Raw genomic sequence first — 13,139 nt, 5'->3', positions numbered from 1 at the left:
GATGATCTGCAATGGTAAGCTGAGCCAGGATAAACATATTCTTTTTACCATTCCATTTACCTATTTCTTAACATATATTTGATGGATATCTTCAAGTTACGTCACAGACAGGAGAGCATTTCACAGTATGTAACATAACACATATTAAACAGTTTTAAATACTTGCAATTTTTATAGGAATAAATGGAGATGAGCATAAATAGTTGTTTTAGTTAATCCTGAATCGTTTTTGAAGTTGTAACGTGCTACTCAAATATTTAGGACCGCGTATCCATCACTAACCATTAATATTAAACAGTGTAAATAACAGAAAAAGCTCATTTTAATGTTAAATTTCCAAAGAAGAGTAGCATATTCTTAGTAAAAGTTGTGCATTAGTCTTGCGTCTAAGAGAAGCTTTGACTGGCATTTTTGTCAGTGATTTTTGAGTCTTTTTACCATTGACAGTTAAAATTCTGACCATGATCTGACCGTTATCCCTGAATTGAAGTGAGTTTTTAAGTCTTTTAAGTAATTGTAGAAAGGAATAGTACTTAAGAACAACTTTTGTGCTTAGAACTGACTATGAATGTATTTGAATAATGCTGGCAGTAGTGTTCCACCTCCACCTGTAAACTGTCCTGAGCCTATCTCCTTTTATTACTGTGACTGCAGCAGTGCTGCTACTGTATTTAATTTTCCTGTTGTGGTTTATACCGTATAAAATGATAGATAGATGTATGCCTGAGCAAGGGCCATTCTTGTCAAAACAAGATAAATTAAGATTTGAATTTGAACTTGAGGACCATAGGCATTTTTCATTCTGGAATTGTTATGGTTATATTACTAGTAGCTGCCAGTCACAAATAAGAGGCCAAGCAGGTCTTGTGTTGGGAATTAGCAAGGACTGTGTGCAGCTTTCTGTTAAAGACGTTAGTTGTGATGGTGACAGCTCTGGATTTGCAAGCTTCAGTGATGAAGAGATAGTGCAAAATATCCATAAAAGACAAAAGCACAAATCTGAGTACTCTGTGCTAATAGAATGTTCTGAAACATTTGAATTATTTGAGGGAGTCAGAAACAGTGGCTGAAGAATTAGTGATTTAGACATTCCGATGACTTTCCTCACAGGAATCATAGGATCACAGAATAGTTAGGGTTGGAAAGGACTTTAAGATTAGCTATTTCCAATGCCCCTGCCATGGGCAGGGATGCCTCGCACTAGACCATGTCACCCAAGATTCTGTCCAACCTGGCCTTGAACACTGCCAGGGATGGAACATTTACCACTTACTTGGGCAGCCTGTTCCAGTGCCTCACCACTCTCATAGTAAAGAACTTCTTCCTTATATATAACCTGAATTTGAAAATGTTGTTGAGGTTTGAAAACTTTGCACAACCAGAGGTAGTGGGGGGAGGGGTGTGTGTGTGTGTGTGTGTGTTATGATTTTTGTAATAGAGAAGGGGATAAAAATGGTATTTTTGTTTTAGGTCAGCCCAAGCAGTTTTGTTTGAAAGGCCGGTCACTGGTGCTTGCTGATAGTGTGCATGTGTTTTAATTCTTCCAAAATAGAAGTTAGTCTCCTGATCCCTGGGCAGATGAGCTCTTACTCCTCCGTCCTGTGTCTGCCTCCTCTTGTCCCTGTTACTGCCTGTTTCATGCTCCTCCACTGAACTAACTTAATTCACTAAAACAGCAGAAAACTATCCGCTTTGGGTTTTGTTGCTGCTTTTTAGCAGTTTGAATTGGCACACAGAAACTCTGACAAGCTAAGCAGTGTGGGAGGGGTGAGAGACGGGTCAGGATACCTTTTTTTTTTCTTTGTAACAGTGAACTGTTAAATGCCAAACTTCAGAAGGTAGCTTAATGAAATGAAGTACTGTGGTAACCTCTTTGGAGAGGGCTGTGACTTCCTGAGACAAAAATGAATTGCAAATAAGTGTAAATACCTTGAACAAGTTAAATGATACTTCCACATGGTAATGTTATGGATTAATAATGCCATTAGGGAAAAGCTGAACCCATCCATTCCATCTGTCCTGGAAGTTATTATTCACTTGTATTATTCAGTCTTCCCAGACATTAAGGTCCAAACTGTGGAAAGATATATTTGATAACATTTATTCTGTTGATAACAGATTGGAGCTTACATAAAATCATACATGTATCCTTAATCTGATGTTTCAGTGAGATTGTGTTCAGTCAGTAGTCTGATAAATGTTTCCTCTGAAAGTACGGTAAAGAAAATGAGTAAGTGCTGATCTTTAGAGTGATCCAATATGTAAATGAGCTAAAAACCAGAAGAGCTGGAACCAGCTGTATTTGTGAAATCGTATTATGTAAAAGTTTTGTAGATTGAACCTTTGTGAAAGAAAGAGAAGCAATGAAAGTGTGCTTTTTTCCCCTTCTTCACCTCCTGCTCCCTGTCCCACAAGAGGGCAATGTACAGAAGGTGCCACAGAATTCTAGAAATCTTGTACCATATTTATATTCTTATCTTGCAGCGTGTAGCTATTGGAATTAAGAAGGTATTACATACTTTTTTAGATAAGAAGCAAAACCCAAAAATGAGATCCCTTGTGATAAATAAAGCTTTCTGATTAATCATGACATATGAACTCAAGGTATTTTGTATTGGTATTTAGCTACATCATAAATCAGGGCTCTTCAAGTTCTAGGATGAATAATGTTATAGCTGTTTACCCGATGGCTGCATGGCCACTGCACCTTATTTTTCTTAAAATAAGTAAGGTTTCAGGAGCTGCCTGAATCTGATCCTGTTGAGCTTACGTATTTGTGGCCACGATTGAAGTTTCCTTTGTCAACTTTGTAGCTAGCTGTGTAATTTTTAATGTATTCTTCCGCTGAATGTTTCTTCTGCTAAATCCTGTTCTTACAGAATGTAGCAGCTCTGCAACTATGTTAACGTACAGATGTTTGGAACATCTGAACTCATGCCTATGAATCTTCAAAAAAAATTGAGTATATAAATGGAATACATTAGGTTCTGCCTGCCCTCCAGGGCTCCCTTAGCTTTCACTTATTAGCAATATTATTTTCAGTCCTTATTAAGTAATTTCTCCCCTTTTTTTTGCCTTACAGTAAAGATTGTAAAAGGTCAGACACTCGATTCCACTTTCCCTACAATGGTGGGTTTGCATGTAGAAAAGTGAAAAGCATACAGTGAGTTGTGCATGAAGGGCCAGCTGTCTGTTCTTTTTCTGGCAGTAGAGAAGATGGCTAGTTTTTGTGTCATTTGAGACACACCTGATTGAAAGCTGTCATACTTGTTAATATTGTGGGAATTCATATCCCTCTGTTACTCCTTTTCTAGATCCAAAAGTGAATATTTCAGAACTCTTACTGTGCTTTGTATGCATCTTTATGGTGAGAAGAGGGTGCAACTGCAAGGAGGCACTTTGTGAGAACTAAATCTCTTCATCTCAGCAGGTTGTTGCTGATTTTTTCTTATCAGTGCAAAACCTTAGCATTCCTGTCAAAGGTTTTCCTGCAATGAAATGTTCTCCACTTCTTTGATGTTATTTGCATCTGGAATCAATTCACATTCAGAAGTAGGACTTCTGAACTTTGGAAGAAAAAAGAAAAGAAAAAAAAAGAGGAAAGATTGTTACAGGAGGTAGAATGTAAAAAAGGAGGAGGGAATTTAGAGTTAAGGACAGGAGATCTTTGTATGAGATCTTTGTATGCAAAGAGTCTTTGGGTGGGGTACCCTTCCAGTGGCCTTGAGTGGTAAGCTGTAACCTTGGCAAGCTGGCAAGTTTTGTGTTGATGTTTTGGATCTGGGAAAAGAATTTGTGGTTGCTGATGTTTCACTTTACAGAACTTAAAGCATTTTCTTTCCAGGCTCAGCCGTTTATACCCCTCCGTTTCCCCTGTTTTTGTATCCCTCTTTCCTTCTTCTTGACACATCCTTTTCTGTTGAGACTACTATCAAAGTGATTTCAGTACGTTACAGAATGTAATTTGAAGGCCTCCTGACTATTCCTTTGATCAGAATTCTATGTTTCTTTGCCTTTCAGACAAAATTAACACTGGAAGTAAAGGAACACTAGAAAGTCAACAGAAGAGATTGTAAAACATGTTTATTTAAATGTTTCCTATTGTTTACTGATATTGCTGTGAAATCTCATCTTAAAGTATATTAAAGTCATTCCCCGCTGGCTCCAAAATTATAAATAAAAAAAAAATTCTTTATGGGGATTTGAATTTCTTAGTAAAATGATGAAAGCTAAAGAAACTCAGGCAGTGGCTTAGATTTCCATTTCATAACTTCCTTCTTGAGGCTTGTTTGGGGTTCAGTGAAGTTGTTTAGTTTATGTAAACATGTACACTGATGATACAGTAAGATGGTAACTAGCACTGATGAAAGGCTTTTGGATTACCAGATTTGAATGGTAACATGGCAGTCTTGGTGTAGATGCTTCTGTTTTCATCCCTGCTTGTTTTCTAGTAGTACGAGTATCAATTCTGAGTCTGTTACATTCAATAAATTATTGAATAGACTGTGCAGTGCATTTGGTTCCCTCCTCTCTGTATTTCTTTTCTTCCAAATGTGTATTTTCCAGGCCTAAAAAGACCCAAACAAACAATCCGTACTCCAAAAAATACCCCAAAGAAAACAGAAACAACATCTGTGGTCTAAATCTCCCTAACAAGCCTATGAGGATGATCAGGGGACTGGAGCACCTCCCATATGAAGACAGCCTGAGAAAGTTCGTGCTGTTCAGCCTAGAGAAGAGAAGGCTGCATGGAGACCTCATAGCAGCCTTCCAGTATCTGAAGGGGGCCTATAGGGATGCTAGGGATGGACTGTTCATTAGGGACTGTAGTGATAGGACAAAGGATAATGGGTTAAAACTTAAGGGAAGTTTAGATTGGATATAAGGAAGAAATTCTTTACTTTAAGGGTGGTGAGGCACTGGAATGGGTTGCCCAGGGCAGTTGTGAATGCTCCACCCCTGGCACTGTTCAAGGCCAGGCTGGAGGAGGCCTTGGGTGACATGGTTTTGTGTGAGGTGTCCCTGCCCATGGCACGGGGGTTGGAACTAGATGATCTTAAGGTCCTTTCCAACCCTAACTATTCTATGATTCTATGTTAGGTTTTGAACAACTGGAATTCTACCTTATGGTATATAATGTTGTAATTATGACACCTGCACACTTTGCTATGAAAAACAAAACTCCACATTGCTATCCAAGCAGCACACTGAGGGGAAAAAACCAGTAACCAAGTTCACTTCAGTGTATGAAAAAAACAAACGTAGAAATCCCCATCAGACTTTTGGACCTTCCTTAGAGTTTTAAGAAGCATATAAGCATCCAAAGGACTTTGCACATTGTATTCTAGCAAGTATGTTTTTGCATGATATTTTGGTGAAGATGGCTTTGGTACTGCATGAATTTTCTTGACTAAGCTGGCAAAATTGTAAGTTCTTTCATGAGAGTGGTTATGCAGTTGCTGTTGAGCAATTTCCGTTTTCTTTAGGGAGTCTGGGTAATAATTTTTATAGTTAAAGATCAGCATGGATAATTTTTAAGATTGAAAACAGTTACTGAGTTTTCATATGGCTATTCAGAATTAAACATTTTATGTTGTCTTCATCTTTTCAAGCTCTCAGTGGGAGTATAAAAGCCCTGTGCCAATCCATACGTATGCATTTTTTGGGTAGCTTTCTGTTGAAGCACTCATTCTGAACAAATGACCATAGATCATGCTGTTCTGCTGTGTTTTGTGTGTGTGTTCACATATACCTAATAAAGAAGCAAAATACTTAAGTGCCAGTAGTTTACAAGTAACTTTCTCTGCAGTTTTCCTGCATTTTCTGATGTTGGCTGTCTAAATAAACCATATTATGATACTGTGGGAAAAGTGACCTTGGTAAAAAAACTTAACTTGGTAAAAATACTGAACTCCTGTGTTCTAAGTTGAATTGTTAATTTTGTCAGACTTGGGCTTTTTCTTTGTGTTTGAATTATTTAAACAAAAACAGTTTGGGTCTGCATCTGTAATCCTTGAAGGATTGATATCTGCCAGTATTGAAGACTTCTTTTATAGTCTAGAGACTCCGGGTTAAGCAGTTATTTTCTGTCTGTTTGCAAAATTTCATTCACACTGCCAGTGATTCATGTTGTATTTAAAATAAATAAATGCTCATGCTCTTCTAGAAAGCAGACTTCAGTGGTATAGCTTTCGGTATTTTGTCCAGTTTAACATGGAAGATACTTACTTAGTATGTAAACTGTATGCACCCTTTTTGGAAATGAAATCTAAATCAAATTTCACATTGTTATGCATAAAGATGGCAGTAGTGGAGCCAAAGCTAAACTTGGCTTAATTTGCAGTAGTATCCCAGTAAAAAATACCATGCAGGTGCAGAAATGCAGGAAGATCGAAATTGTTGGTGAGAAATGCAGGAAAAATTCTGTCTCTAAAAACAGAGACAGCCATGTCTCTGTTTTTAATCAAGTTTCTTTTGATGATTAATTTATTATTTAGAAGATGGATAAATTAACAGCAGTGGATTCATAAATGCTGCCTATAATTGAAGAATTTCAGTTTGTGTACTTTGAAAACAAATATAAATTTTTTTTGCTTTTATAAAATTTTATTATAAAAATTCCAAAAAAATAATGTTTACATTAAAATAGTGCAGGATGTTATTACTCTCTCAAATTTTGATAACACGTGATGCTACATAAAATGAGTTATGCTAAAGATGAAGCTGAACTTAGACTGTATTCTCTTTTATAACTTACAGAAATATAAAGAGAAAGATAAACACAAGCAAAAATATAAGAAGCAGTCGGAGTCCTCACCATCCTTGGTTCCATCTCTTACTGTAACTACAGAGAAAGTAAGTCAATATGTTTTTCCTCCTCTTCCACTTCAATTACTTATGATGAAATTTCATGATGTAATCATTCCATTATATATACAGGAGCTTTCTAATGGTATAGATTCTGTAATTATCAGTCATGCTTGGTATTTTTCCTATTGCATAAAATCCCAAAATACTTTGAGATTTATCATATGGAGAACAGCTTAAGAGTTTTGTACTAGAGCAGTGAGTGATTCAATGACCTCAGTCAGGTGTCACTGATGGTCCAGTAAGTTTTATTTCATTGACTTATGTTTAATAATTTGAGAAGTTTTAGAAAATCTTTCCTTTGAAATTCACTTGTGTGTGCTGAGCTGTCGCTGAACCTATAAGCATTTAAGCTGGTAATTAATGAAATTACAGCTCATGCTTCATCTACTTGTAATATCACATTGCCTTTTTAGCAGTCTGCTCCATTAGGCTCTGTGGTCTTTCCTTCCTATTCATTTGCTAGCAAATACCTAACTCAGAGGACAACATAGAGAGTTAAATAGTGACAGATCTCATTGCACTCTACAAGAATGCTCCATGAGCATTAGGTGGACAGCCTGCCCCACTATGGTCTTCACCATGGACTATAGGGGAATGGGCATCAGCTCTGGTGCCTGGAGCATCTCCTCCCCCTACTTCTTCACTGACCTTGGTGTCTGCAGAGCTGTTAGTCTCACTCATCTCTCTGTCTGCAGTTACTCGTGGGCAGTAACTTGTCCCCCTCTTAACTATGTTATCCCAGGGGTGGTACCAGATTTCTGGTGGGTTCAGCCTTGGGCGAGCTGCTCGTCTGTCTTGGAGCTGTCTGGCATTTGCTCCATCAGACATAGGGCCAGAAGCCACATCTGTAGCATCCCTGCTACCAAAACCTTGCTATAAAAACCCAATGCAATGTGACAGTTTTTATTGAAGTTAGGTTGTAGAACACTTTGAATAGTATTGACTGGTCCATGTTATTCGTTATTTCCTTTTATTAATTTGTCCTGAGCATATTCCTCTTTATCAGAGACAACTTGCAAACTTCATAGCCTGTAAAAGAAACTTGCCACCCTTCTTGTGTGGGAAGTTCCTTTAAACGCTACGTTTTTTTGTTTAGGTTTTATGCTATATATGATCATATCTTTTTTCAGTTACATCATCATCTAATCATCATAATAAATTTTAACGAAATGTTGCATTATTGTACATTGGTGTAAAAGTTAAATAAAATATATTGAAATACTGGTTATTTTTGAATCCTACTTACTGCAATATGCTTTTAATGTTGAACAAAGATTCTGTTCTTCTGCTGACCTGTTTTCTAATTGCTTTGTCCTCCTCAGACTTTTTCTAATGACAAGGTTTACAACTCAGTGGTGTGTACTTTAGGAAGGCGAACAAGAGAAAAATCTCATGTTAGCAAACTTCTATTAAACCCAGTTAGGGACTGATAGTCTTCCTGAGTTGTTGGCCATACTGATAATCGAGATTGTACTACATATGTATGTATAGCAAGTCAAATAAATTTTTGCAGGTAAATCTATAGGATTTATAATAGGAGCATTTTAAATATTTTTATGTTCTTTTGAATACCTAAACCTCACCTCTTTATAGTCTTAAGAATAATAAAATAGATAACATTAAAAAAAATGTTGCAACTCCTATGGTCAATAGCCAGGTAGAGCTAGAGCAAATACTAAAGAGAACAGGAAGTCTCTATAATTCTATAACATAAATTATAACTACATTAAACTAAAACAGAAATAATCATTTCGGAATTTAAATACTGTCATGTGGCCTTTTAATTTTCTTCTTATAATGTTTTGCACCTTGTGGGGCTTTTTTTTTCTGCCTAAGCTGTCTGCTTAATTTTCTAGCTTCTTTTTATAATGCTTCATATCATCAGGAAAATCAGTGTTCATTTTTTTTAGATGAAGTTACTGTGATTATGGTTTCCTTGTTTCATTTTTTTTTATTTCTTCTTTTTTTTTTTTTTAAAATATCTACTGGCTATTTGGAAGTGACTTTTTTTTTTTTTTGTGTGTGTGGTTCATTCCTTTAATTTCTTTTGAATTTTTTCCCTACATGCTTTTGGCACCATTTACATGCATTTGTTTTTCTGGGTGATAATTTCATAGTGTGTTCCTTAAAAAGTTGAAATTTTACTAATAAAGACTAATTTTTTGTTTTCTTCCAAAATAAATATTTGTTTCAGAATATTGTATTAATATGTTACTTTTGTGTGTCTTTTTACATAGAGTTGTCAGAATTGATTTAGACTTGATGTCTTTTACACAGCAGTCTCTTTGCAGAGAATACGTTGTTTTATCATGGTATAAAATTAGTTCTGGTACCATATTGTTCCTGTGGGGGGAACTAGAATTTGAAACTAATTTTTTTTTCCTTTTTAAAGAACTTAAATCCTTTGTGATACGGTGGTAATGACTATGTATGCAGGTGATGCCACAAAGCATGTTTTTGTCTGGATGAATGGCTTCTTAAGAGAGATTCATGAAGGCTGCAGAATAAACTGTGGATTTACATTACAGGCTTGCCTCTTTGTTCTGCAAAATTTATTTCCAGTAAGTTTTACTGAGGTTCCAGTCTAAATTCTGTGTTGAGACATGAATACACCATTTTGAGAGGCATTTTTTGTGATATGTAACTCAGTAAACTCTGCTTAGTCTGGATCATACTAGTGTGAAAGAATTTGAAATAAGAAATTCCTAGCTACTCTTTGATTAATGTACTAAGAAGTTTTTCACTTCTGGGTCATAGATACAGAACGTTTTAAGAAGGGCTAGGAGAGTTTATGGATTTGAATTGTCTCTCCCTTTTTTTGGCCTTCCTCTTATTTGGGAAGGGCTGTCACCCCTTTTATCAGTCCTGATAAAATCTTCTGTCTCAGGTTTTGAGCTTGGCTTGTATTGAGAGTTAAAAATATGTGTGGTTTAACATACACAGAAAAATACAGTGGTCCTTTTTTGGGTGGGGTGGAGTGTTACTAATTAAAACAGAACTCCAAAATACTGATAATACGCAAAGATACGCAATACAATATATCCGCATCGAAACTGTAGTCAGTAACTAAATAAAAGATACTGCAAAGAGAAAGAAAGTACAGGTGATTGAATTTTATCTGTAATAGCAGAGATGATGATGATAACCCTCCTCAGTTCACCCTCACTATCAGCCCAGTCTGGTTATTAGGCGACATGCTCAGATCCTACTGCAGTGAGGTACTGAAGAGAATTAAAAGAGTAGGGAAATGTGTGTTTGGTATGACTGAACATCACTATCCTACAGCTGTGAAGTGTTTGTGAGTTACAGGGTATGTGTTGGAGTTTTTTTGTTGGTTATTTTTTGCTTGGACAGTGCTCTTATGGCATATTTTTTTGAGGATTTCCTGCTGTGGTCCTTCCCTTCTCTGTACAAGAGTACCACCTTAGACATCTGTATTGGGGTTAACAGCTTCTCAAGCCTTGGGAGGTATAGCAAGAATGATTATTACACTTTTACTGTAAATCTGAAGCTATCCCAGAAGTTTTAAGACGTTCTGCGGATTGGTGGTATAACTCTTCAGGGTGCACAGAGTTATATATGGGGGGCATAAAAATGACAGTAGCTCTCTCTGCACCAGATTGGTAATGTGAAACTTTGCTTTTTGGGGGAAAAGAAACCCTGCAACTGGTTTATGCGAAGTATAAAGGAACTCTGATACACACAGTCAGCTTGGTAATTGCACTAGCAAATACTGATTGAATTTTGAGAACAGGATTAACACTCATGAAGCAGACAGGTCCTCCCAGATAAACCAAGGAATGGAGTTGGAGCATCAGGGAATCTCCTTTTTGGGGCATGTCAGTACTGAAATGAAGGAAAAATGACTGACTGCAGTGTGAACAGTGCTGTCTCCTTCCAGCATTGTAAGCCTGGGGGGTGGGGGCGGGCTGCAGAAGTTGAAGCCAGTCAGTAAATAATCTAAGGTGTTCTGTCTCTATCCTCTTATCCTTGCTCCATGCCACTATCATTCTCCTGACCTCAGTATCCACCCCCCCCCCCCCCCCCCCCCCCCCCGCAAACAGTATGACTTTGCCATGGCATATGAAGTTTTTTTCTGAGACATTTCTCTTAGGCCTTTGCCGTTTAGAAAATAGCATTTTAGAAAAACAGTTTTAGTGGTGAGTAGGATATTGTTTGAACCAATTAGCTTAATAAGCTGTACCTTAGGTGCTATTGTGTATCTTGTGGTTTCTCAAAGCAACTGATGTATGTGTATCTGGTTTACAGCACTTTGCTGCAATTAATAATAAGGAATACAATCTGGGGAAAAAAAAATACTGACCAAATGACACCAGCTTTAGTATGCTTAGGCCATATTGCATCCTAACAGTGTTAAAGATATTCCGAGTAAGCATGTAGATTTCAGTACACTTTGGAGCACCTTCTGAAACACTGTTGGAACAAAATCTTCAGCAGCAGAACTGCAATGTGCATACATGCTCCCCAGAGAGCAGGGCTCAGGCTTTTGCAGTCAAACTAAATCTCTGCATGGTAGATGCAAGTTGATGCCTACTTGTCATTGCCTAGCCCTGGCCAGTCTGCAGAGCTGTGTTAAACTCTATTTCCCTTTAAAATAAGAAAATAAGTAAATAAAATTCCTCCAGTAATGGGGAAGAGGTACTAGACAACATCAAACTATGATTGTTTATACCAACAGAGAATTATCCTTGTAATTAATATCCAACTGAGTGGGTAGGAGATAAGAATTAGGAAAGGAAGGTTTTGGATGAGAAATCCTGGATCCTAGAAAAAGGCTGACTTTTGGTTTAGGTTATTGCATATTTGGAAGCCCTTTGTTCAGATAACTCAGATTTGAACCACTTATACTTTACTCAGGTCAACTGACACATCAGTTTCAGGAAAAGTAAGCATTCTTGTGGACTTCGTAATGATTCGAAAAGTTAATTACTAAACATACTTTAGAAGTGGCTTGATTTCCTTTAGACGCACTTACCAGTATAGTAATATGAATTTGGGGTAAATAATTTTTAACGTTGTACTTCAACAGACTTAGACTGATTTTTCTTCTTCACAGTTATTCAGAAAATCTGTTGTATGTATTTGTTGCAGTTCACAATAATTCATACAGAGCAGTACACAAATAGATTTAAGTTTTTATCTTTCTCAAAGCTCACATACTTAGTTGTCTGAAAAGTAAGTTCTATATAAATGCCTTAGATGTTTTAGTAAAAATATGGAAAACTTTTTATAACAGCTATGCAAAGCTGCTTATGATGAAGAAATACTCTGCTGTAGGCCTAAATACAGCAAACATCTCGGGAAAAGAAAACATGTATGTGCTCAATTTTAAGAGCCATATATTTGTGTAGTCTTTAATGAGAAAAATTTAGCTACTATTTTAAACTCTCTTTAAAAACTGAAAAACTAAGCTTGTTTGGAATAGATGAGTAGCTTCTAGTTTGCATATTTTCTGTTGAAGAAACTTTATGCAATTGAAAGGCTATTTTACTGGCTGGTTTGAATATAAATAACAGTAGGCTGTTACTTCCTTTTCCGTAATGTTGCATTAATTTTCTTTCTTCTGATATAAAAATTCTGCTGTCATAATCCCTTCCCTTTCTGTTCCCTCTTTCTCACTCTCTCCCTCTCTTTTTCTCTCTCTTACAAAAACATTTTTCATATTATGGAAAAAAATCCATACCTTTGTGGGTTTTTTTCTAATGCTATGTGTGCAGTTTCCCTGCCCACCTAATTACTTCTGTGAACCTATTTTGACGATTGTTCACCAATACGAAGAATTCTGACAGAATTCATTGGAAGAATAATGGGCCTAAAGATAATTTTTGAAAGCATTGTGGAGAGTTGATGGGTGTAGGAAAAGGGCTGGGTAGGGGATGAAGAAGAAATCTGCACTGGGGGTTCCGAGAGTGTGTTAGGTTGTCTTTATTTAAGGAACTGGCTGGAAGGGATGGTTAAGATGGCAGGGAATCCTAGTGTGATGATGGGAAGTGAAGACATAAGGGGCATTTGGGCTTGTTGGAATTGATTTTGGTTTGATGTTTAGACTATGAAGTCTTAAAAGTGCAAGGTCTTAGGTTCTGAAGCCTTCATCAGTTCCACTGCTGATGGAACGAAGTTTCCAGTTTGAAGAAACAAACTACATAAAAATGGTATTTTCAGAAAAGCATATGAAATCTCTTTTTTTCTTTTTAAATTTAAGCAGCAAAATAACAATGTCCTATTTAAATAGAATGTAAAGACTCTGT

General features: G+C 36.7%; 1 protein-coding gene across 3 annotated transcripts in view; it reads left to right on the top strand.

Annotated features, from left to right (window-relative positions):
* Window positions 1–13,139, top strand: part of MLLT10 (MLLT10 histone lysine methyltransferase DOT1L cofactor) — a 130,059-nt gene that overhangs the window by 53,109 nt on the left and 63,811 nt on the right. For all 3 annotated transcript variants that reach the window (XM_061468291.1, XM_061468288.1, XM_061468290.1), the window contains exon 9: window positions 6,760–6,855. In XM_061468291.1, the coding sequence (XP_061324275.1) occupies window positions 6,760–6,855 (96 nt within the window). The remainder of the gene's footprint in view (window positions 1–6,759; window positions 6,856–13,139) is intronic.

The sequence above is a fragment of the Pezoporus flaviventris genome, unplaced genomic scaffold (assembly GCF_033815535.1).
Source record: "Pezoporus flaviventris isolate CSIRO_AGI_PZ_B2104156 unplaced genomic scaffold, CSIRO_AGI_Pfla_v1 ptg000047l, whole genome shotgun sequence".
Classification (NCBI taxonomy): domain Eukaryota; kingdom Metazoa; phylum Chordata; class Aves; order Psittaciformes; family Psittacidae; genus Pezoporus; species Pezoporus flaviventris.
Note: the sequence above shows the minus strand (reverse complement) of the source record. Positions and strands in the feature narration are given on the sequence as shown.